The 23115-nt window shown below is 49.5% G+C and overlaps 7 protein-coding genes across 7 annotated transcripts; 3 read left to right on the top strand and 4 right to left on the bottom strand.

Moving 5' to 3' along the window:
- Positions 1-797: 797 nt before the first annotated feature.
- On the bottom strand, positions 798-1203 carry GCG54_00013872 (uncharacterized protein; the record flags this gene model as incomplete). Its single annotated transcript, XM_045413718.1, has 2 exons — positions 798-923; positions 1009-1203. 2 exons carry the CDS (start codon positions 1201-1203, stop codon positions 798-800), a joined length of 321 nt encoding a protein of 106 aa, XP_045269789.1.
- A 2107-nt stretch (positions 1204-3310) lies between these two features.
- Positions 3311-6575, bottom strand: GCG54_00013871 (uncharacterized protein; the record flags this gene model as incomplete). The annotated part of the gene is made up of 2 exons (XM_045413717.1): positions 3311-6122; positions 6184-6575. The coding sequence occupies 2 exons, from the start codon at positions 6573-6575 to the stop codon at positions 3311-3313; spliced, it is 3204 nt and encodes a 1067-aa protein (XP_045269788.1).
- Positions 6576-8153: 1578 nt separating this feature from the next.
- GCG54_00013870 (uncharacterized protein) lies at positions 8154-9227 on the top strand (the record flags this gene model as incomplete). Its single annotated transcript, XM_045413716.1, has 1 exon — positions 8154-9227. The coding sequence occupies one exon, from the start codon at positions 8154-8156 to the stop codon at positions 9225-9227; it is 1074 nt and encodes a 357-aa protein (XP_045269787.1).
- Positions 9228-9834: 607 nt separating this feature from the next.
- GCG54_00013869 (uncharacterized protein) lies at positions 9835-11528 on the bottom strand (the record flags this gene model as incomplete). The annotated part of the gene is made up of 3 exons (XM_045413715.1): positions 9835-10253; positions 10307-10648; positions 10712-11528. The coding sequence occupies 3 exons, from the start codon at positions 11526-11528 to the stop codon at positions 9835-9837; spliced, it is 1578 nt and encodes a 525-aa protein (XP_045269786.1).
- Positions 11529-12126: 598 nt separating this feature from the next.
- On the top strand, positions 12127-13953 carry GCG54_00013868 (Cytochrome P450 52A13; the record flags this gene model as incomplete). Its single annotated transcript, XM_045413714.1, has 4 exons — positions 12127-12234; positions 12295-13160; positions 13222-13384; positions 13456-13953. The coding sequence occupies 4 exons, from the start codon at positions 12127-12129 to the stop codon at positions 13951-13953; spliced, it is 1635 nt and encodes a 544-aa protein (XP_045269785.1).
- A 4733-nt stretch (positions 13954-18686) lies between these two features.
- On the bottom strand, positions 18687-19822 carry GCG54_00013867 (uncharacterized protein; the record flags this gene model as incomplete). Its single annotated transcript, XM_045413713.1, has 2 exons — positions 18687-19500; positions 19572-19822. The coding sequence occupies 2 exons, from the start codon at positions 19820-19822 to the stop codon at positions 18687-18689; spliced, it is 1065 nt and encodes a 354-aa protein (XP_045269784.1).
- A 755-nt stretch (positions 19823-20577) lies between these two features.
- Positions 20578-21368, top strand: GCG54_00013866 (uncharacterized protein; the record flags this gene model as incomplete). The annotated part of the gene is made up of 3 exons (XM_045413712.1): positions 20578-20634; positions 20714-20743; positions 20805-21368. The coding sequence occupies 3 exons, from the start codon at positions 20578-20580 to the stop codon at positions 21366-21368; spliced, it is 651 nt and encodes a 216-aa protein (XP_045269783.1).
- Positions 21369-23115: the final 1747 nt, after the last annotated feature.

Raw genomic sequence — 23115 nt, 5'->3', positions numbered from 1 at the left:
AGAAACAAAAGACAGCGACTTGAAAGACAATACCGTACATGGCCAACAGCCTGTCTAGGGCCAGAAGCTTGTCCAATCACAACTCACATCAACATCTCGCTCATAGTGAGTGTTGTGCTCAGCATGCTCTCATCTGGTTCCATGCCAAAACTGACAATGTGCGGCTCGCCGTAGTCTTAGGTGTAGACTGACGCCAGCGCTGTCCAGAAGGCAGGCAACATGTATTCTTGATTGGTTGGAAGCGGCCGACCATGGTTAATCGTACGGCTCGTTGCATTAGTGTACTGCCGGGGAATCGGCCACCAATTGCAGATGCACTGTGGTGCGACGCTCTTTGAACCCCCAGAAGCCACTTTTAGCGTGCCTTTACCAGCGGGTAGAGCAGATTTGCTGGAAGCAGTTTCGCAGAGGTACCAGCAGCTGTTCAATCTCATAGGCCGTTGCCGGCTGTAGTCAAGTCCTGCTATCAAACGGACAGACAGGCGACTTGTCCACAACCAGAGAGGAGTACCAGTAAATTTAGTACTGGCCATGACGAGGTGTGCCTGGAAGGTTGAGAATTTGCCATCGTCCGTTCTCATTCTTTCTGACGGCTTTTCACAATCCCGCATAATCCTTTCCATCCCGGGCGAGAAACCATGAGACGTTTCGACGGGGTCTTAGTCCTTTTGGGTCATTTTGGTTGCATATATCCGGTCGATTGGAGGTGCTACATAAACTTCATTCAACTGCGCAATCATCACCGACACTGGCTTGCCGTTAAGATATATCTTGTCAAACTGCGACAGGACCTCCGGCTAAGCTTCCAGGCACTCCCTTGCCTTCCAGAAGAAGTGTTCAGCCTGAGCGGGCTCAGCCACGTGCTCGAACATCTCCGTCATCAGCCCCTCATGGCGCTTTCGGTTTTCTTCGTCGACTTTCCCCTGCAATCGTCAAGTCAGAATGAATTCTGTTTCTCAGGCGTACGCTCCTACACTAAGATAGCGTTCTATGAAGGGAATGTGTTACCTTCAGGTCAAAAGTGAGGTTGACTGTGGGTTCGATGACGCCTCCGCCAAAGTCGACGTCCGGACACATGTCTCGGAACTCCTTGCTGCGCTGCAAAGAGTCCTCAATTGATTTTGCTCGAGTATCACTCATTGGTGCCATTCCCGGGGGCATGTCAGCCGACTTCGCAGAGTTGACATCGCGTTCGTTGTTCATTTTTGTTGTGTAATTTAAGAAGGGACAGAGGGGTTGTGTTGGCAGCTGCTGTTGCACTCAACTGAGCCTTCCGGTTCGCAAGGTCGGGCTTTTTTATGTTGGAAAGGCTGTTGCAAGGCCGGGGAAGAATATGCGGAAGCGTGCCCAATCCAGGGGCGTGTATTGTGCTTAAGGATGGGGGGTGCGATGAAGAGGTGAGAACTACGTAACCCCCATCTGCTGCGCCGCAACCTCACATACCTTACCGTACGGCGGTAAACGGGGGCCATTCAGGGCGCTCTTGGAGGGGCCCCAACGAAGGAAAACAAAAGACCCAACACTGCATACCGGTACCAACATCGAGCAATCACTCTGAACGATGATTCAGCCTGCCAAGAACAAACATCGGGGGCCAGGCAGACAAGTACACAAAGGAGAACGTCAAACATAACACAGCCAGAATTGGGATTAATCCATAAAGTTCTCCCTGGGCAGATGAGTGCATAGCTAACAGCAACTTGTGTTGGTTACGCATATGGATGATAATCCCTCATGATTTACACTGTAGGCTCAACTTGCCATGATCATCCTGCCAGCCCAGCTGGGGCATTTTTAGGCAAAGCCTAATTTTTGTGTGCCTTTTGTCTAATGACTACCAGGAGCAGGAACTTTGCGATGAAATCTGTACCCGTAGGATTCTTGAGGGGAAGCATATTTTCACTGTTAGCAGATGAATACATGGGATTTACATAGCTCTCCCGAGGCTCATCCAGACACGCTGAAGTATATAAGAGTACCTTAGATCTTCACCAACCAAGTATCACTTGTATTCGTACCACACACTCAACTTCACGCCACCCTTCCTGGCCTCATCCGACTGAATGGAGCGCCTTCCGCTAGAGGTAGTGGCTCAAATCGCCAGTTGCCTCCATGACCTACACGAGGGAGAACGCATCCGACCGGCCCTAGCTACATCATCACGCTCCTGGCAATGTGTCATCGAGCCCTTGACCTTTGAATCCCTCCATATCACCAGCGATGGCGATCTAGAGACCTTTCATCTGGCCTTTGAGAGTCACACGCCACGTCGCCGCTGCCTCCGGGACCTTGGCCTAGACATCATTTTGCCACGATACAGCGTTGAACACTGCGCCAAAAACGAAACAGCCGACGATGGGGCCGCGAACGACCATGTCATCAGCCACCACATGTCAGCTTTGCTGAAGTAATTGTCCCGGTGGTTACCTGGCGGTAAGCTGAATCTAGTCCTCGCCATGCATTCGCCAATGGACGGTATCCATCTTGGCCAGGATAAGTTCGACAAGGACCGGTACGAAGTCGACCTAGGGAGGCGACAGGATACATTCAGCGAGCGCTACAGATACTCGTACATTCGCTCCGCCGCCACATGTCCGGCTGCCGTTCCCTGCGTCACATCCTTCTACGGCCATCTGGCGGGAGATGCCTGGACCCGGGCAGCATGGCGGCGCCCACACCGCCGTTTCCCAACCTCGAGCGCATCAATTGGCAGTACCAATGCGCTGCCTATTTCCTCCTCCTGCGATGCCAGAAGCTTCACGCGTTCGCCAGCGCAGTCGCCGGTTTTCAATCCCCATCCGAATGCGAGACCCTGTACAGCAACATCAACTCACCGTCGTACCCTGACAAGGAGAGACTGCTCAATCTCATTTCCGGCGACAACTCGCTCCCTGATGCGCTGCGCGACATCCGGTCCTCGGGACTGATGGTTTTCTTGAAGATAACCCATCTCTTCGCTTCGTCGATGGCTTTCGGCGTGGGGATTTCGATCGGGTTGAGCTTGCACTCTGCTGAGGCCCCTGTCCAGATGCTAGACTCCATGGTGTTGTGGCAGATCGCCATGATTTGTTGCGTTTGAAGGTGTGAAGAGGAACGACCGAAGCCCAGCGCAGCAGTCGCCGTCCCTTATACCCACGCTGACGGCATCAAGCTTCCCATCGAAGACCTTGAGAGAAGCCGTCTCCGCAGCCAGCATGACTCACATCGTGATTCTTCAACCTTCTTGGTAGTAGGTTCAGCCGAAGCCTGGCCGTACCCGTTGTGGCCCACTGGCCACTTTATTGGTTCACATAAAGAATTCCTCCAGGGCTCACCAAATGTCATCCATCATGAAGGATGGCTCCGTCATCTTTTGTGAACCCAAGTTCCGATCTGCCAAGCGCTTCATTTCGGGGCCGCCTTGCGGAAATAATTCCAGGAGAAATTTCCCAAGCGGCTCAGTAGGAAATCCACCCTCGTACTTCTTGACAAAATGGTACACTAATGGGGCATTCTCAGCTGAGAGATCCTCGTCCTCGTCATATCTTCTTGTAGCACAGATGTCCACCCAACCCGACGAACCCGGCCACCAGAGACTGCACCACTCCTTGTCGACTCGGACCCAAATATTTGCGTCGGCCCCGTGCAGAAGGAATAGTTTGATGAAAGACTCTGCAAGGTCTGCATCATCTTCATGACCCAAAATCACCCTCAACCACATGTGCCAACAGGTCAGAGTCATTTTGTACGTTTCTTTCCATCCGCGTACTACGTGGTTAGATCTGGCGTTGGGCGAAGCTCCAGCTTCAAAGTATGCAGCGAGTTCCTGATAAATTCTCGCTTTATACGCTCTTCTCTTCATCTTCTCATGATTTTTGTCCATGTCGAAATAGTCAAACGCACCCTCGAAGTATGTATCAAGAACAACATCCGGGTCGTTGCTCTTTTGTTGGAGTCGGCGAGCGAGTTGCATTCCGCTCAGAGAACAAAGCCCTTTAGAGGTGCCTATCTTTGCAGCTAGTAGAACCAACTCACTGTAAGCTGGACGACAAGCCTGGTGCACCGTTCTTGTCAGGCCACCACCCATAAAGCGAGACCACATATGTTCAACGACAGCTCCATGATGTTCCAGAACACGAGATAATTCCTCCAAAAACGCCAGGAAACGGGCTTCGGATACTTGGCTCAGCATAGAATGGTAGTGGGTGACCAGTGATTCAAAGTCGAAGAGAAAGCGTCTCCTCGCATAATGAACGCTTGGACGAAAGATTTTCATTATTGCGAGAAATGCTTGGAGCTTGAAGTCCGCTTCGTTGAAACCCATCGATTCGGCGCGCATTATCGTCTCAATCTGGGGTTGAGCAAGGAACTCGTAAACGGTCTTGTGAACGCATCTGATTCCCTTCTGAGATGGGAATTGGTTGTTGATTTTCCTCTCATCCTTATATTTTGCGTTTCTATGCAGATGATTGGCGTTGTCTTCGTCGTCCTTAACCTCAATAACGTCTTCGTCATTGTTATCGGGGGAATCACTAGTGTAGTAATCATCAACGAAGCCATATAAACCATCGTCGCTGTCGTTCCTGCTCTTTGCGGGCTCCAAACGAACCCCCTTTTCCGGATCTCCTGGTCTGAAATCCAATTTTGAATGCTTCTTTACCGCTTTTATGTCGAGCCCAGCTGGTGAATAACGCGGCTTATCGTCTGTGTTTAGGGTAAATGTATCCAGCATTCCCATGCACCTTTGATAGACCAATCGGCGAGTACATTCTAGCCTCTCGTCTAAAACAGTTCGATGCATCGGTTGAATCGGAAGCTTCAGTGCAAAGTCTTGGTCGTGTTCGTAGTCGTTGAGAAACGAATGGGAGATCAATAGCCACGGAGGGTGGTCATCGTCTGGTTCCCTCTTGCAATGGAGGACAGTCAAAAGCGATCGCATTGCCCTCATTCTGTCGAGTTTGCCTTGGCTTTCGTTTCCCATGGAGTCGAATATTGATTGGTACAGATCTTTGAGTTCGTTTGGGAGGGCGTCAACTTTCTCCTGGATATCTTCTAATTGGTCTCCAGAAAGAATGCTCCATTTCAGCCGTCGAAGCACGATCTTGACCCACAAGAACGATCCCTCGGCCTTTTCTGTGATGTGTTTTACCAGTTCCAGTATCTTGGAGCTTTTTTCCGAGTAACTTAAAAACTCCTCGTTTTCTAGTAATTCTTGGTTAACGTAGCTGGTGATATTGTGAGTTGTGATGTCTTGAAGCCGGATCTTTGGACAATCGGCTAGCTTTTGTCTGAATACCTCCCATTCTCGACTTGACACACAGAGCTTGACACTCTCTCCATGATTCCTGCCCCATTCGAGAAGTATTGCCATTAGATGGTCATGGTCTCCGTCGAGCTCATCAAGGCCGTCGATGTAAAAGGCAAGTTTGTGCGATGTTAAGAAGCTGGTTTGGTCGAGGAGCAATTTAAGAGCTACGTCCACGTCTGAAGAGCGGACTTGCAGCGGTCGTTCCTCCATGAAAGACTGGTAGTGTTTCGGAAACACAGTCTGTATCAGTGTCGGCACTTCTTCCAAAACCGAAAACAGCAGTGCACGGCGCATGCCATCATGAGACTTTTGCATATCCGTTCCGAGCTGCCAGAAGAAGAAATTCGCCATCAACAAGGCCTTTTCACCCGCCCAAGCGAGTAGATGCCTTTTCATCTTTGAGCTTTGGCAAAGATATTTCATAAGGGTGGATTTGCCTGATCCTGGCTTCCCAGAGATGTAGAAGATGCCGTGCCCGTGGAGAGACCAGGTCACAAGCTGCTGGCGCGCCTCTGAACCGAAAAATTTGTTCCCTTGAAGGGGCGAATCAGGGTCCAGAATCCAAGCAAAGGAGCTCTCGTGTGCCTTTTCGACCTCTTCAAATCTGTTTTTCATGCCATCAACCCGCAGCTCGTCAAGAATCTGCTTCTGCGCGTACTCGACAATACACGTTTTGAAGTTGCTGAAAACGTTGCGCATGACTCCAAGGAATCCAAGGTTATATATATCTCCAGCTCTATCCGACGGCGTAATTCTGTGCTCAAGGGCCTCTAGGTCCACCCTCAGGCTGTACCCTAGGTTGCCTCTGTCACGAAGAAGGCGTTTCAGATCGTGTCTGTGTAAATCTCTCAGCACAATGTTCTCAGGTCACTTTTTGCAAGTCTTGCTAAACTTACCTTATTACTTTTGTTATTCGAAGATAATTTCTTGACCGCCAATCTTCCAATTCGTCGATCAAACTCTGTTTTGCCTCCTTTCCTAGGACATATTTGGCCGAATTGAATCCATCCAATAGCGAGAGAAGCCGCACGGTGAGATCGTGGTATTTGTCTACACGAATGAGCAGCTTGGCCTCGTGGCCATCCTTTGCGAATTCCGGCCCGCTCAGATGAACGGCATTGATCTGTTCGTCGAGCAACTTGATGCGGCGCTCCAAGTCGATGTCGGCCTTCGTTGTAGCAGAGCCTGAATTCCCGAATTCCCGGGCGACTGTGATGTTCTCGGCGGCCAAGTCGAGGAAGTCGGCGACAGCGCTCACGAAGCCGATGATTTCAATCGATGTCATCATTTTGTCTAGCTGCTGATGACACCTGACAATGGTCTGTCTCGAGGAGGGTTTGTGTGATGTAGTCGCAGAAGTAGTGAAGGTCTGGTAGGAGCCAGTCTCGATCCGTGATTAGCATTGAATCACACCGGAAGAGGCCTCCGGCAGCGTGAGGACTGGTGTCACAGCGACGGACGCCCAGGGTGATCAATCGGCGGTAGAATATGCTCCCGGACTTCTGCTTGCCGGATGAGCAGAAACGCAACCGTTCCAATTGCTCGAGTCAATAATGAGGGGTTGAGTAGAAGATGGAGATGGACGGATTGTGTGAGGTTGATAAATCCTTGGCACCTGCTATTGGCACAGCCGAGTCATCTTGAGCGGCACAGTCGATGTTGGTTGGAGAGGGGTGGTGGGTGCCAGCCAATGACAACGCAAGGCGGACTGGGGACACTTGAATGCACCTCTCCTGCTGTTGTTGGTCGCCAAGACAAGACCTGCCAGCAGCCAAGTGAAGCATTTTCATTTTGGACTCGCCAAGGCGTTGGGAACTTCGTTTTACGCCTATGGCATCACCTCAACCAATCCTAGGGGGGTATCATAACATCTGGTTTCCGGAGAGAGTTCATTCTTTCCTGAGCATCTGCATTCACTGCCTCGTCACTAAAAGCCTGCATGTATAAGCAAAAACTAGTTGTATTCGTACCAGAAAACCCTTCTTTTCAATTTCGAGCTCAAAGCTTACTCCGTATGATTCCGTCAACTGAATCCAGAAACCGACCCTCAATACTGTCAGGTATCTGGCTTGTCTGGTTGGTACACAGCACTGGGAATGGCGGGATCTCGCTCATCAACAGACCTACCTTTGGATGGTCGCATATTAGGAGCAAGTTGTTTTTAGTATGGTCGTCTCGCATGAGAGAGGTATTTACACTGGAAATTAGATCACACATATTGCTGCACCAATTGACTGGCTTCTCATGGAATCACGGTAAAAGGATGATAACGTTGGCCTGTTAAACATGGTTGAGGCTACTCTTAGACCTGTGTTTATCATACGTATACTTTTCATTTTCTTCTGTAGCCAATTCTCTGGTTTCTTTGGTTAGCAAGATTTCGCGCCCAAAGGCACATCAACTGTGTTGTTCAAATGCCTCAAACAAGCACTCTCAAGCGAGCCTGAACTATTCCAGGTACGTACTGAGCTTGTTGCCTGGGCGCTAGCAGCTATATGTCAGGGGTCCCCAGCTGTTCGCCTCTTGCATCTTCGTTTTAGTCTCCTGGCTTTTCTAATCGTTAACGCGTTCGCTTTCATAGAATGGATGAATAGGGCCCAATCACATTGATAATCGCGCAATTCTCGTGGAAATACTGCCTAGGCATTCGCAGGCTACCATCCGCGCTAAGTATGCTGATCGTCAGTAGTTCAGCAACATGAGTCAAGAGAAAGCCGACGGCTTGTACTTAAGGGACGTGCTTCGTCTGTTGAACAGATGTCTGACCTAAACTGTCAATTTAATGCAAGTATTTTACTTGACTCAGCCTTCTAATTGTATCAACGAACTCCTGTTTCTTTCTCTTTGTTTTTTGCACTCGTTCATCATGTCCGACAACCCAGGTGCTTCTTGTGCCTCATGTGGTGCGGCGAACCCAGCTGCAACCCCTGTGTTTCCCAACGACCCTCTGCACCAAGCGGCTTTTGGCGATGACATCGAAAGCCTGCAAGGGCTCATATCTGCAGGGGCTGATTTATCCGCCGTTGTGACCGCGAGAGGCTGGACAGCGCTTCATCTTGCGGTTCAATCGGGAGGTGAAGTGACTGTGACAGCCCTGCTACAAGCCGGCGCCATTCCATCTGCGGCAACGAGCGATGGAGTAACACCTTTGCATAATGCTGCTGCTGGTGGAAGGGTCGCAGCGACCAAGTTCCTTCTGGACGCCGGAGCCGACATGAACGCACGCAACATCGACAACGAGACACCCTTACATGTGGTGGCCTTGTTTGGAAATATGCAAATAGCAAAGCTACTGGTGGACTCGGGCGCAGACGTGTCAGCCAAGGACTGTTATGGAAACACACCCCTGCACATCGCTGCTTCGCACGAGCATCTACACATTATTCAGGTCCTTCTGGATGCTGGTGCTGACATGAACGCGGTAAACAACAGCGGAAACCCTGTGTTGCACCATGCTCTATCCGATTCCCCAGCTGCAACAAGACTCCTCATCCAAGCGGGAGCGGACACCTCTCTTCGCGGCCAATTCGGCACGACACTTTTGCATCTGCCAAAACATTCGGAAGGGCTGTTCGACGTTCTTCTCGACTGCGGTGGTGATCTAGAGGCGGTAAACAGTGATGGAGCAACTCCACTACACGAGACCGCTGCGTACGGCACTGCAAAGCACTTGCAAAGGCTCATCACTTCTGGTGCCAATGTGAACGCCACGACTAAAAAGGGAGAAACGGCACTACATTTGACTGCGGGGGACCCAGATGCCTTATACTTGGGAGAAGATGGAGAAGCAGAGGCGAAGGCAAAGTTGCTGGTGGCTGCTGGGGTCGACGTGGACGCGATGGCAACCTCGGGGGAGACAGCTTTGAATCGTGCATTGATATGCATTCGCGTTACGGTTGCAGGCTTCATCCTTGAGACGATGGCCCAAGAGAATAGGTAGCCTGTCACTCTAGCCTCAGCACAGGCCATCAAGTCGACGTGGTCTCATGTTGATGTGTTGGATGTGCAAGCCATGTCAGCCAGTCGACGCCATATTGTCCGTCCACCCGCCAAGGTTATATTAGCATGTGTAGAATCGACGATGGCTCTATCCACTTTGGTGATTATGCAACAATATGGGCGAAATACATGCCTCCTTGTCATTTATCAAACAATCACAGAGTCAAATGTTTATAACGAATCAAACAGAAGATTATGCGCACGAGCAAAAGATTGCTCCTTGTTGACGGGTGTGGTCTGCTCATTATCATCATTATCGCAGCCAACTCTAACTCTCCCCTCGTCAGCACATTCGCTATGTGTTCATTACAATGGACCGTTGGCCAGCATCCTATCAAAACTACGGGCTTAGTCAAGGGCCCGAATCGCAAGTCTCATTACCGACACAATCCTCACTCACATGGGTCGGAAAAATGATGTCCAATTTCAAGTACACATAACCGAAGCAGAAGATGGCGTTAGGTGAGTGCTAACTCCCCAACATATATCTGGTTTCGAGTCAAATTCACTAGGTAGGGTACAATAAATTGTCAACGGATCGTCTCTGCTTATCCCAGTTTAACAACCTTCCAATTCCTTAGACATTCCTTCAGGTCAGGTGACACATTATTTGGATGTTCTTGAGACTTAGCAATTATCGCTACCACCAACGTTGCTTTAGTAAAAGTCTCTGGCCTCTCTTGGAGCTCAATAATGTCGTCTTCGCGCATCCCACTTTGACTCTCCCAATGCTTCCAGCGATCGAGCATCGCGCAGATTGAATGTGAAAACTGCGGGTCTAAGATCATTGAGCGGACTATTTCAAGTACCACATCTTCCAATTCGGTAATGTTGCCAATGCGTTCTTGATTTCTGAGCCAAGACAGACCGCAGTCTGCGACGCGGATGACAGTCCATTTAGGGCTCTGTAATGCCTGTTGTATTTCAAGGTCTTTGTTTTCCCGTTCACGAATGTTGTCATAATCTCCTAATGCCGATGTTAACGTAGACCTCGTCTAAGGTCGTCAATCAACCACTTACTTTCCAATCTCTGTCGTCGGTGATTCTCCTCGAAACGTCGACCTACGACGGCCTCGCGTGCTTCCAAAGGCAGGTCTTTCTCCAGCTCTTCAGCGATGACTTCCTCCTCAATTCTTCTCGAGGTCGACAAGAGTCCGTACTCCCAGGCATGATTCCGTATTCGCCATGCCGGTGTTTGTGAGCTTTCAATTATTCCAAGGAGCTCCAAAACGCCGCATGGAACGGTCGCCGCTCGACAGAACAGTGCCATGCGTTCGGGAATATCAAATTTCCACGTCATGGTGTTGTGGGATATCTTCAACGCCGTAACAATGGCGGCGAACCAAAGGCCTTCAGAAGAAGCTTGATTCCGAACAAATAAATGTCCTATTGGAACCTGGGCTTCAACAGTGTCTAAAGACATACTTGGGTAGGATCGTTCGTAAGCGGTCGTAATGCCAATTTCAGAAAACTCGCATATTATCTCTGCTTTTTCTCCAATGTAGTTTGGGGGTTCAACTGGAGCGATCGGATCTTCCTTTGAAGGAATGCATATTGAGTAGAGAGGCAAAATTGGCCGTTCTGGTGGGTTCCAATCATCCTTCCAGTAGGTGGTGAGTGCGAAGGATAGTTGACTGTCTGCATGCCCGAAGGAGGTTGTAATAAGTAATGGCTTGCGCGAGTCCGTAGGAGAGCTCATTAAAGCAACATTAGGGGGGGTCCATAGACCGCTCAATCGTAACTTTCTCCAACCAGTACTGTTTGGAACAGCACCCAGATCGTAGAGATATGTGACAAGATCCTCGAAGTTAATCTCAGCCTGGGGCTGTCGGAGCTCATCTGGGTGCTGGAGTCTCTGGGTTTGATCCGGTAGTCTTCGCTTTTCCCAGTCCAGGATAGCCCATGTCCCACCTGGTATGTGCATCGCGTGGTTATCCTCGCAAATCATTCGGATATCAAGCCCACGGACCTTGCCCCAGAGGCCCCCGTTTCGAGGTTCCATCGGCCGTTTAGGCGTGATGGCGAACCTTTGGTACTGAACTTCTATGGTCCTCGTAATTCCATCAGAATGCACTTTAGCAGAGATGTTGTTGCGCTGGAGCTTGGACTTAATCAAGCGCGAAGATCTGAACGTCATGAGCATCGTCCATATTATTGGCAAGACTCCAGCAACTGCCAAAGGCACACCAACATACGTGATGATGTTGCCTGCCAAGTCACTTGAATTCTCTGACGAAGACATGGCCCGAAGAGACAACAATGTTGAAGATGGTGGATGCAGGCGAAACTGGAAATGCGAGGGGTCCAGTAGAGCGCATTTCATTATCCGCATGATTGTTTCTCGCTGAACGGAATCTGGGTTTCCTGTCAATGACGGACACCACATGCAGTGGAACAAAACAACACAGCAGTAGGTGATACGGAAATACGCGAGTAAGCAATATATGCAATGCAAGGGAAATCAGCCAATCGGACCCTCCGTATGATATGCAGACATTATCACAAATGGGATGATATCACATTTCAGGCAGACAATTCGCATATACTATCTAGGTGGTGGCTAGAGGCGACTACGGTGTGGCCTAATGGCGTTTCTTCTTCCCTCCATTGGCAGCCTCGTTTTTCACCGATCAGGTCATTGAAACTTGGATATATGACAGCCTTTTAGTGTCGTTCCTTTGCCCGTCGGACGAAGGCAAGTACACAGCTAAAGATCGGCTAGGTTGATGTGGCCGACACTGACCCCTCAGTTCTTTTCCCCCGTGGACTCTCCCTTACCTACACCTGCGGGTTTTCTTGCTTTCCCTTCTCACATACACACCTCCGAGTCCACGATTAAAATGTTTGACGTGTCGAGGACTTTCATGCATTTGCTAAAATGCTTCGTCGTCACATTCATTATAGCTATCGTGACGCGGACCTACTACCAGAATAAGAAATGCAAGTTGGTGCGTTCAAAGCTTTGATTTCCTCGAACTGCATCTACAAAAGGCTAACAAAACATACAGGAAGAACAGGCACTGATAGCTCAACACGGTTGCCAACCTGTACTCGCCACTCTGCCCTACAAATGGCCCTTTGCAATAGATCTACTCAAGCTTCAATATGATGCACTTCCGGAAGGCCGCTTGTTAGAATTTCAGACCAAGTACCTCGAAATTGCCCCAACGCTTCGATTCGATATTCTGGGCACAGGATTTGTTACAACTGACCCTGCCAATATTGAAGCTATTACTAATAGCCGATCGGAGGACTTCATTTTAGGATCTCGCCGAAAGGGCCTCTACCCTCTTCTAGGTGAAGGGATTTTCACCCAGGACGGCTTGGCTTGGAAGCATTCTCGCGAGATCCTTCGCCGTCAATTCGCCCGCGTTCGGGAAGGGCGCTTGGGTGCACTGGAACCACACGCAACTGAATTGACCAGGGCAATTGCAATGGAAGCAAAAGAGAACCCCGTCGGAATTGTCGACCTGCAACCACACTGCTTCGAATACACTCTTGGAACTACGACAGACCTTCTTTTTGGTGAATCGCATAGTAGTCTGCCCCAAACTTCTCGACAGTCCCTGCGTGATGACTTTGACTACGCTGTCATGGTGTCCGCCCTGCGTTTGAGATTGTGCGACTTTGCGTGGCTTTACAACCCAAAGCGGTTTCGCGAGGCTTGCCGCGGTATTCGTGAATGGGCGTCTTATTTTGCTGACAAAGCAATCAACTATATCGAAGATAACGGCGAAGACAGTACCAAAAACAAGTACGCATTCATTGGGGATCTCTGGAGAAGCTTAAAGGACCGTACTCTGGTACGCGATCAATTACTACACGTTCTGATCGCCGGGCGAGATACTACCGCCTGTCTGATGAGTTGGACATTGTAAGGCAAAAGTCCTTTGACGACCATCAAAAGGTCATTGAATTATGTGCTGTGCTGATAGCAAAAGCTTCCATCTGGTTCGGAACCCACCACTTCTCGATCGTCTGAAGGAGGAGATAAACACAGTCTTCCAATCCGATGATCAAGAGATCACCCGCAACGATATCCAGAAACTTCCATTTCTGAGCTGCTGCCTTAAAGAAAGTATGGCTTTGACCTGTTTTGTCTGTGCATCATAATAGCTCTCAAAACTGACATCTCGATTCTCGATGTAGCTCTCAGACTTTATCCACAGCTACCAGTCAACCAGCGTTACGCCGCACGTGACACTGTTCTACCACGGGGTGGAGGACCCGACGGCACTTCTCCTATCCTTCTTCGTAAGGGCAACGGTGTAGGTTGGTCAGCATATCACCTCCACCGACGGGAGACATTGTATGGACCTGACGCCAAGGAATACCTACCGGACCGGTGGGCAAGTGGTGAATTGATTCGTAAAGTTGGTCTAGGCTCCGGCTTCTTAGACTTTCATGCGGGCCCGAGGGTTTGTCTCGGTAGTAAGTTATTTCATAGCCAGGTTGGCTTCAGCTACATGCCCACTACGATGCTAATAGGTGTTTTTGTAGAAGACTATGCACTTATGGAAGCTAGCTATGGAATCATTCGGGTTTTGCAGAAGTATCCTTCCATGAAGCTGCCGCCAGGGATTCCGAATCTACCTGTTGGGGGGGAGAAACAGAATATGACTTTAGTTCTTTCTAGTGCTGATGGCGTGAAGGTCCTTCTGGCTTAGAGGGTATATAATCTTGGACATGATAGATCAGGCCAGGGCTCATCTCACTCTCTTTTTGACAGGTTATCTTGTGTAATGGGTTTGAAAGCAACTGTACCACATGCCAAATAATGGATGGCTAGCCTAATTAAGCACTGAAGATGCGGTAGAGAAATGTAGCGCACACGATGAAAGACCTCTGCTCTGTCTGTCTGTCTGTGTGTGTATGTGTGTGTATGTGTGTGTATTCAATGTCTGGGGCACCTCGGTACTGAGTAAAGGTCGTTCCAGTGTCTATATTTGTCAAGAATACATATCCTATTGCTGGTGCATCCCGGTGGCTGGGGCAAAAGGGACGCTCGGAGTGGAATCTTTCTTTTATGATGGCTGCGAATACAAACACTTACCCACACCTTACTTGCCTACCTGTTGTACAGCCTTTTAATTCACTCATTGTGTTGTCTCTTTTCAAGTAGCCTACCTTCAATTCATGCAGTCATCAATCTTCGGGCATCCGTGTCGTTTTCGGGTGTGGTTACACATACACGTACCCTTGGCAGTCTGGAAAAGGGGTTATGTTCAGACAGGCGCAGCCAGCTTACGCGTGACAGATTCAGTAATGGTCCCCATAGAGTGACGAAATCAGCAGCCACCAGTGCCTCAATCAAACTGATAGGTTCCAAATCCTGTCCGTTGCGGCTAGATCACATCACATGGGTTCCAATAACTCTGCAGGCTTGCTTTCGTGTAACCTTATGCCAAGAGTGATATGTGAGAAGAATCCGGTCTCTCCGTTGGGCCTTGATAATGAACAACACCTACTGCCTAATATGCCTTCCACTTCCCCTCTAGTCTGCCTCGTGTCCTTCCAAGGCTTTTGGGGCTGACGTGCCTAGAGAATTGGAACACGGGGATTGTTGTTCTGACCGCATGCCATAAGTGCACATGCGGCCGCATGTGCTACTGCCACGTCTGCATCCTGGTGCTCTTACTACGCCAAGTATTTACTTTTCTTCCGCCCTAAAACCTACCATCGATGATTGAATGACTCTATGCCCCCAGATCTTATCAGCGAATCAGTGCGGAAATCTACTTCACGATGGACGCATTTTCTTCGATGCTGGACTCGACACCGGAACTCCTCGCTGCAGCAGCCGAGCGTATTCGTTCATATCTTCTTGATCTTGAAAGAGGTCATCTTGACGATGAACCTATCGTTAGACTCAGAAGTAAGATCGAAGAAATCCAAAAGGCAAGCATCCAGGTTAAGCACGACAGAGAAAGCGAAAGAAGAGGTGAAAGATCCACACATTGTTGGACGCCACGGGACGTGGAGTGTTTCCGGAACGTTCGCTCGATTACCGATGCCATCATCAAGCGAACTTATGAAGATATTATAGGGCCACTGAGACGTCGCCTGTCCGAAAAACCACGCTTCGATCATGTCGGAGTCAAAGGCCTTCGACTGTCTGCAGATGACCAAGAATACTTCGACGACGCTTCTCTGATCCTCCAACATCAGTCGCAGACATTGGGCATATTGCATGACGCCTTCAGCTATGCATTTGCGGTAAAGGACTTCAATCCAAAGGGGAAGCACACACCGCGTGCACTTGATCTAGCCGAACGGTTGCAAAGCCAAGCGATTGATCTGCAAAAGTACATCAATCAGATTCCAAAGTGAGTTGTTTCCAAATACACGTTTTTCAACGATAGTGGTCTAATGTCCCTCGCATCAGGGACTGTAGGGAAAAAATGGCCGGAGACATCCAGCGGCTTGCAGGAACCCTTGATGCTGTAAACTCGCTGGGTCGTCCATGGCCTTCGCGCAGGAACCAGCATTTCTACATTGACAGGGATCCCGACACCAAGTTCATTGGTCGAGAGGATGAATACGAATCGGTACATAAGGCATTCTTTACTTCTTCTCCGGCTTTTCAAAGACGTTTTGTTATTCATGGAGCACCTGGGTCTGGCAAGTCTGCGCTTGCCCATCAGTTTGCAATTCGTGAGAGATCCAACTACTGGGGCATTTTTTGGGTGGACGCAAGTACTTACGAGTCAGCAAATGAGTCGCTGCGAAAGGTGGCCCAGATCGATGGTGTTCAGTCTCAAGACTTCTCGGCGGCCAAAAGGTGGTTATCTACTCGCGACGCCAGCTTCGAGTGGTTGTTGATAATCGACAATGCTGATGTGAACGACAAATGGATACAAACAATCTTTCCCGCGGGCGACAGAGGATCAATAATTCTGACAACTCGCAATCCCCATCACGTCATCCATGGGACCGTGGGGCATCTTCCTCTAACACGGATGACAATGGATGACGCCACGATGTTGCTCTTCCGGACAGCCAATATCTCTGAGCCGTGGATGGACTCGGATCGAAGTCATGCAGTATCAATCTGCAGATATCTAAAGTGTTTGCCACTAGCAATTGTTCAAGCTGGCAACGCTATTTTTCAGGGACTTTGCCACATTGGTGGTTATGTTGACTTCGTGGAGAACACCATCCGTCGCCTTCGGCGGCAGTGGGATAGGTTAAGACAGCATTCATCGAGACTTCCAGACGACATTTTCGCAGAAAACCAAGACGCCGAGTCAATCTTCGGGACTTATGAGATTCTGTATAAGTCTCTAGAGACCGCAGCAACTACACGTTCTTCTACCAATCAAAGAATAGCAAATACTTGTTCGGATGCCTTGGAAATCTTACATGTATTTTCCTATATGCACCATGAAAACATCCGTCTGGATGTTCTTGTTTCTGCTTCAGTTCTTCCGGTTGAAGAAGAAAAAGAAGCCGCCATCATCCAGAAAAAGGAAGACATTGTCGTCCGACGCCTGGGCATTCGTCCTCAACGGACTTGGCGTGCGGCATTGCAAGAAGCTGCGCTTCGTGCCTCAAACCGACTCGAATTGCGACCGGTTCTGCCCGAGGTATTGAAAAATCCCGATGCCCTCGATGCAGATGACCTGAGGTCAGAAGTATACAACCTTCTTCGGAAATCTCTGCATCAATTAGAGGTTCGAGGCTTGGTAACAAAGTTCGAAGGAGAGACGAACCATCGGGGGTCCGCGTCCAGCCAAGAAGCTCGCTATTATATGCACCCAATGGCGCATCGTTGGGTACGTGTGCGTAAATTTTCAGCTGCGGAAGATGGCCTTTTCTGTCAAATGGCTAAGACCATACTCTCAAGAGCTGTGAGACTCAAGGGGACCGATGGCCCCAACGAGCAGGGCATGCGACGAGAATTAAGACCTCATGTGGATCATGTCAGGAATCACGACTTAGTCGTTCCCCGCCTGATCCAAGACAGACGAGAAAAAGGTCGGCGTATGTGGTCTCTCTCTTTTATATTCTCCACCCTATGGCCCGACTTGACGACGGCGTACTATGGACAGACTCAAGCCCTCGAGGATGCTAAGTTTAGTAAAGTGTACATGGAAAGCGGAAACTTTCCTGAGGCGACCAGGTTGTTACGACAGGTCAATGCCTTCGTACTGGGCCGACTCGGCGCTGACCACGAAAAAACACATATGGCTCAGCTAGGGCTCGCTGCTTCTTTAACTCATCAGACCTTTCATAATGAGGCCGAGAGCCTTCAACGCCAAGTATACGCTTCTCGCAGATTGACGCTAGGCGCTGAGCACCCAAAGACATTGGAGATAATGCGCGATTTAGGGACGAACGTCCTCGGGCAGTCCTTTGTGGCAGAGTCACTGCGTCTAATTGAGACTGCCCGTGATGGCTTGGCGAGAGCATACGGGCAAAGCCACTTGCAGACACTGAAATGTGAAAGTCACTTGGGAAGGGTGCATTATTTCCGCCTCGATGCGGAAGAGGCCTGTCGGCACCATGAACGTGCTTATCGGGGGGCAAAAAGCACGAAAGATGCCATACCAGAGGAAGATTTCCTTTCTTTCCAGCAAGATTACGCTTTAGCCCTAGCTAGAGCTGGCAAGGATTTGGGACTCGCAGAAAGTCTGCAGAAAGATGTGCTCGCGCGGCGCCTCAAGGGCTGGGGTGAAGCCAACCAATGGACTTTGTTTTCCAAGGGCGTCTATGGCATCATCCTCGCCGGGCTAAAACGTTATGAAGAGGCTGAGAACCTGATGAGGGACGCACTTGACTTAGGACTGAGTACAATGGAAGAAAACCACTTAGGGTTATTGGCAGGTAAGCAATGGCTGGCACAGGTTCTGATGGACAAGGGCGATCTGGCAGAAGCCGAGGGGTATCTTCGGCAGGTGACACCAAAAGCACTTTACCGCGAAGCGAGTGATAATCACGGTGAAAACAAAGATCGCATCATGGCAGTTTGGATGTTGGTTCAATGCTTGGAGAAACAGCAGAAACTGGACGAAGCTTTGACATTCTGCAAGGAGATACAGGTCTCGTTTTTGGAGCTAGGAGATAAAAGGCTTGTTTCCAAGCATAAGCTGTACGGTATGATAAGCGAGAAGACGAAGGCTCTAGAAGGAAGAGTGAGAACAATGGGCAAGTCTGCCAGTCCGCAGGAAGAAGCACTCGAAACGGGAACTACTGCGGTTGTTTGAAAGCTGGCATACGCGAACGGTTGTCATTGGATCAACAATAATTTCACCTCACAAAGCTTGGATGGGCGTGGTATCGGTTATGTCATCGAAGGTCTTGAACGTAGACAATTGAATGGTATTTTCTCTTGTGGACTATACTTCGTAATAACAACTACAACCTGGATCCCTCCCAGCCCTTCATCGTGCGGGAAAGCTTACGGAGTGGGTGTATAGGTAGCGTCTGCTGGCAAGCTGGAAGCGGCAATTTCCGGGCCGTCTTCAATCAGATCATCATCGCCAGTATCAGTTGTTGATGGAGTCGGTGGGTTCGAGGTGGTGGGATCGCTTGCGGGCTCCGTGGGAGTCGAAGGAGTTGAAGGAGTCGCCTCAGGGGGAGACGACGAAGCGGGCTCCTCGGGCTGCGTAGGAGGCGTCGTCGGCGTCGGGGTATCCGCCGCGTTGCAGTTATCAGCCTCGGGGGCCAAGCCAGTGTAAAAGTTTGCGTTGAAAGCAGCGTCCAGGGAGGCTTGGATGTTGTTGTCGGTGAAAGGGCATCGGGCGTGTTCGTACTGGACGCCGTTGAACTGCTCTGAGGCCGGCTGGGACAGCTTTTTCCAGCTGATCATTGGGGGGTTGAGGGCGTAATCGGCGCCGTCTTTGGAGGGAAACACGTTCATTTGACCGTCATATCCGACGATGGCGTGGGTGTTGCCAGGGCCAGAACCGCTGTCTCCAGAGCTGTAAAGCGTCTGACCACTGACTGATGTGTCGTAGGTCTCCTTGCCGGTAGAGTAGCTGACTCCAACGACGCGGTAGTCATCCGCCACCGGGTCACACTTGTCTGAGTGGACCCAAACGACGGTTGTCAGGTAATAGTGCTTGTGTTTCTCGGCGTTCTGGACCTTGGGCAGATACCACGAGTACAAGATACCGGTCCGACCGTTGGAAGTTCCAACTCTGGCGTAAAGCTGACCCTTGGTACCATCACGGCAATCGCCGCCGCTCTTTCCTGTGGGCCTCAGTCCCTCGCTAGATTGGTGGAGAAGTCAGTCACAACATCGTTCGCAATGTGTTGACAGAATGGTTCATTGCACACATACCCGTGGAAGCCGTCCTTGTCGACAGCGGCATACGGAAAGCAACCGCTTCCGTCGTTCAGACCTGGCTTGAAACGCAACTCGATCTCTCCCTCGATGCCGTCTGAAGCTTGTTGTTGAAAGGCAGTGACCTGATCGTGAGCCTTCCATTTGCCCCCAACGGCAACATCTTCACCACGGGCATAAAGAACGCTCCCGGAGGCGAGGGAGGTCAGTCCCAGCAAAATGAGTGACGAGAATGAGTGACGCAACATTGTGGCCGAAACAATAAAGAATGACTGAAAGGAAGACAATGAACGACAGAAACCGAGAAGCTTGGGATGCAATGAGCGAGAGTCCAAATTTTGGGGTCGCAACAAAAGACTATATACATCAGATTCCTAGGAATCGGACAGGCCAGCCCCTGTGATAGTATCACTTAGACACTTTAAATTCATAAACAGCAACATAACGTCATATTATCTGCAGGGCGTCGTCCTGCTAATCCCGCCTTTTCCGCAAGGCTGATCCATCATTAGTGCTCTGGACCCTCGTTGACACTATCTTAAGAAACCTGGTGTTTGATCGACAACACGTTAGATTGAGTTGAACACTTTGAGCCCGCTCGGTTCATCCGAATCATAAAGCTAAACTGATTAGATTCTTTATTCCACTATGCAGCCCCACACTGTACCTAAAAGTTTTGGTGCAAGTTGGGGATGCGAGTCAGATGCATAAAGTGGCTTGGTCCCTGATCAGACGGGTGACCTGTGGGGTAGCCAAGGCTGCACAACTAATTGCATGAACTTACATGAGTCGGCGACGCCGTATGCTATACGACTCTCTCGGAATCGCGAAAGACATCGTATAATAAAGTCAGCACGGTCATTGCCGTCACCAGCATCCCACGCCATGTTTTTAACCAACTTACTCTCTTTTACTTTTTTGCAATTGGCCCGTTCGCAGTTGCCGTGTTTGTTTGAACACTTTCATTCTTTCCGTTTTGGACATATTCAATCGCTTTTAAAAGATGATTTCCCATCGGTTTTCAACTCTTCTGTTTCTTCTGGGGTCTTTGACCAGCCTTGTAAGTCCTCCAGGCTTCAAGACCTCATAGGTTGAGGTGCTGCTGTTGTTGTAAATGATTATCTGACATCTGTGGATAGATATCTGCGGTGCCCGTTCGACCTTTTGCTGTAAGTTTCCTCAATATTCGGTGTACTTTGACTTAGATTCGGACAACTGACACAACTGTAGGGAAACTCGGCATACGCGGTCGACGCTGAAGAAAACAAAGAAGAGGGGCGATGGGCCTTCAGTGTGTACGCAGATGGTTACACAACCAAGGACGCAAAGGGCAAGGTGTTGCCCGTTGATACCCTCATGGTCAACACGGTGTCCAAACGCCTGACTGTCATGAAGGCAATGAACGGAGACGACAAGACGAACCCTCGACTGAAAATGCGCGAGGTTCTCAAGGCGTGCTGGGAGATGACTGGCCTCAAGCCTTCCGAGCTGAAGACGGTGATGGGATGGAAAATCAGTAACACCAACATGCAAGAAGCCCTAGCCTCGTGCCGTACCAATTTGAAGCTCAAAACGACGGACTCCTTCACGGTCACTAGCACTGAAACGGAACCTGTGCGCAAGACATGTTGGGAGACTGTCGGCAAGACCATCTTCTCGTCTGCTATCAATGGTGCCATTAAGGACTTCGATCTCAACAAGGAGCTTCTTGAGCTTGAGGTAGACCATGGGGATGGGTGGGATCATCTTTATTACCGGTTCTCGACACCAGAGGACGCGACAGAGGGACAGTGAGACTACTGGTGGATTCTTTGCGTAAATGAGCAGTAGTCTAACAGGGACTTTTTGCAGTCATTCATTCCGTGACATTGACCGTGACCAGATTGGAGGTCCATGATGCCCAGCAACTCACTTTCGCTCTCGAGTGCTCGGTCGGTAGCGCGAGACGCGAGGCCTGCAATAACCTTCTCAGCACAGAATGCCGCCTTAGGAGACCGCGCTAAGAACTCGAGATGATCGTGTAGTAGTTCGGGCGTCGTTGTATGCAGCCATCAAAGGCAACCTGCAACGGTTTTCAAGCGCAATGAAGCTGTGGCATTGCATCCAGCGAGAATCTTCAGCCCACGTGAGCGACTTCGATTGCGTACGTCAATAATCGAATATTGAAATGCATTTGTGCGGCATAGATTGACCGTCCGTTTCCGAGTCTCTGCTTATTACCTTGAACTTTTGTACCTCACCCCTAAATCTGATTACTCTCGATTGAAAATACAACCCTCGCCGTAAGCGGAGAAAGGGGCTGCCCGTATAATCCTACATGCTTGCGCAGTGACATAGGTAGAGTATCTTTCATCTTTGCATATCCCATAAAAATGGAAGCTGACTGTACAGACCACGTATTGCAGACATCTGTTGAAAACGTTAAGGAGCCATAGCTTTATGTATCTTAGACTGCTCGGAATGCGATGATAGGTGCAGATAATAAAGCAAATCTGAACTTGTCTTAAAATCATTTGGTTTCAAGAAGTAATTTACAGGTCGATAATATGTTGAAAAGGAACTTGGACAATGAGAAGGCATCAGCTTTTCTTGGTGCTGATGAGATTGTTAGCCGCGTGGCCATGCTTCTACTCACAATCACCAACAATTGGGCTAGAGCTCAGTCGGTTTCCATGGGAAACATCAAAGCTGCAGCTGGCGTATGAAAGAAACACAACGTGCCCGTCTTCTCCGACACCTGCCGATTTGCAGAGAGTGTCAATTTTATCCAGGACTTTGAGTCTGGATACCACGACAGAAGCATCCCATAGGTTGTCGAGGACATGCTTGCGTACGCAAACGGCTTCATCATTTACCTCAACAACGATGGTCCAGCGAGGGTGGGTGGCGCACTCTGCTTCCGAGACCGGGGCATCTTTCCGATTCAATTCGGCGTCGACATTGGGATTCGCCTAAAAGAGAAACAGATCATGTGTGACTTGCTTCAATTTCACTGCGGACGTGAAGCATGTGAAGTCAGAGGCGGCAGTGTGTTTCCCTGTTCATGACTATGCCGCTGATGATGCTGAGTTGCGCAGGTGGATAGATACCAATTTGGGGAGTGCTGATGAAAAGGCTCTGGAGACATATCAAAGGGCAGTTGATGTCGTCGCTCATCGGCCTTTGCAGGATGGTCGGGGGATTCACGCATGGGTCGGTTTCAAAATGACGAGAAGCCGAGGGTCTGTAGTTACCTTCTACCTGGCTTCTGAGATGTTCGGCGTGTTGCCAAAGAGGCTGTTAAAGTGCTTTGATGGCGGCATCATAAACATCATGGTGGATTTTCGAAACCATGAGATGCTACTCAGCCTCGTCTGAGACCTAGAGAGCTTGAAAGAGGTAATACTCAATAATCCATGGTTGAATAAGCTTTGTAATGCTGTCATAATCATTTTCGTTGTATAATGGACTCGTTATGCTCTTCTATTGTAGGTATGGTTGGTGCCTTTCCTTCGTTGTTCTGCGTGAGACAGTGTCAATTGGAATTGGGGTGCTTTTAATT

Source organism: Colletotrichum gloeosporioides (assembly GCF_011800055.1).
Source record: "Colletotrichum gloeosporioides strain Lc1 chromosome Unknown consensus_11, whole genome shotgun sequence".
Lineage (NCBI taxonomy): Eukaryota > Fungi > Ascomycota > Sordariomycetes > Glomerellales > Glomerellaceae > Colletotrichum > Colletotrichum gloeosporioides.
The sequence above is the reverse complement of the archived record's forward strand: the minus strand, read 5'-3'. Positions and strand labels throughout refer to the sequence as shown.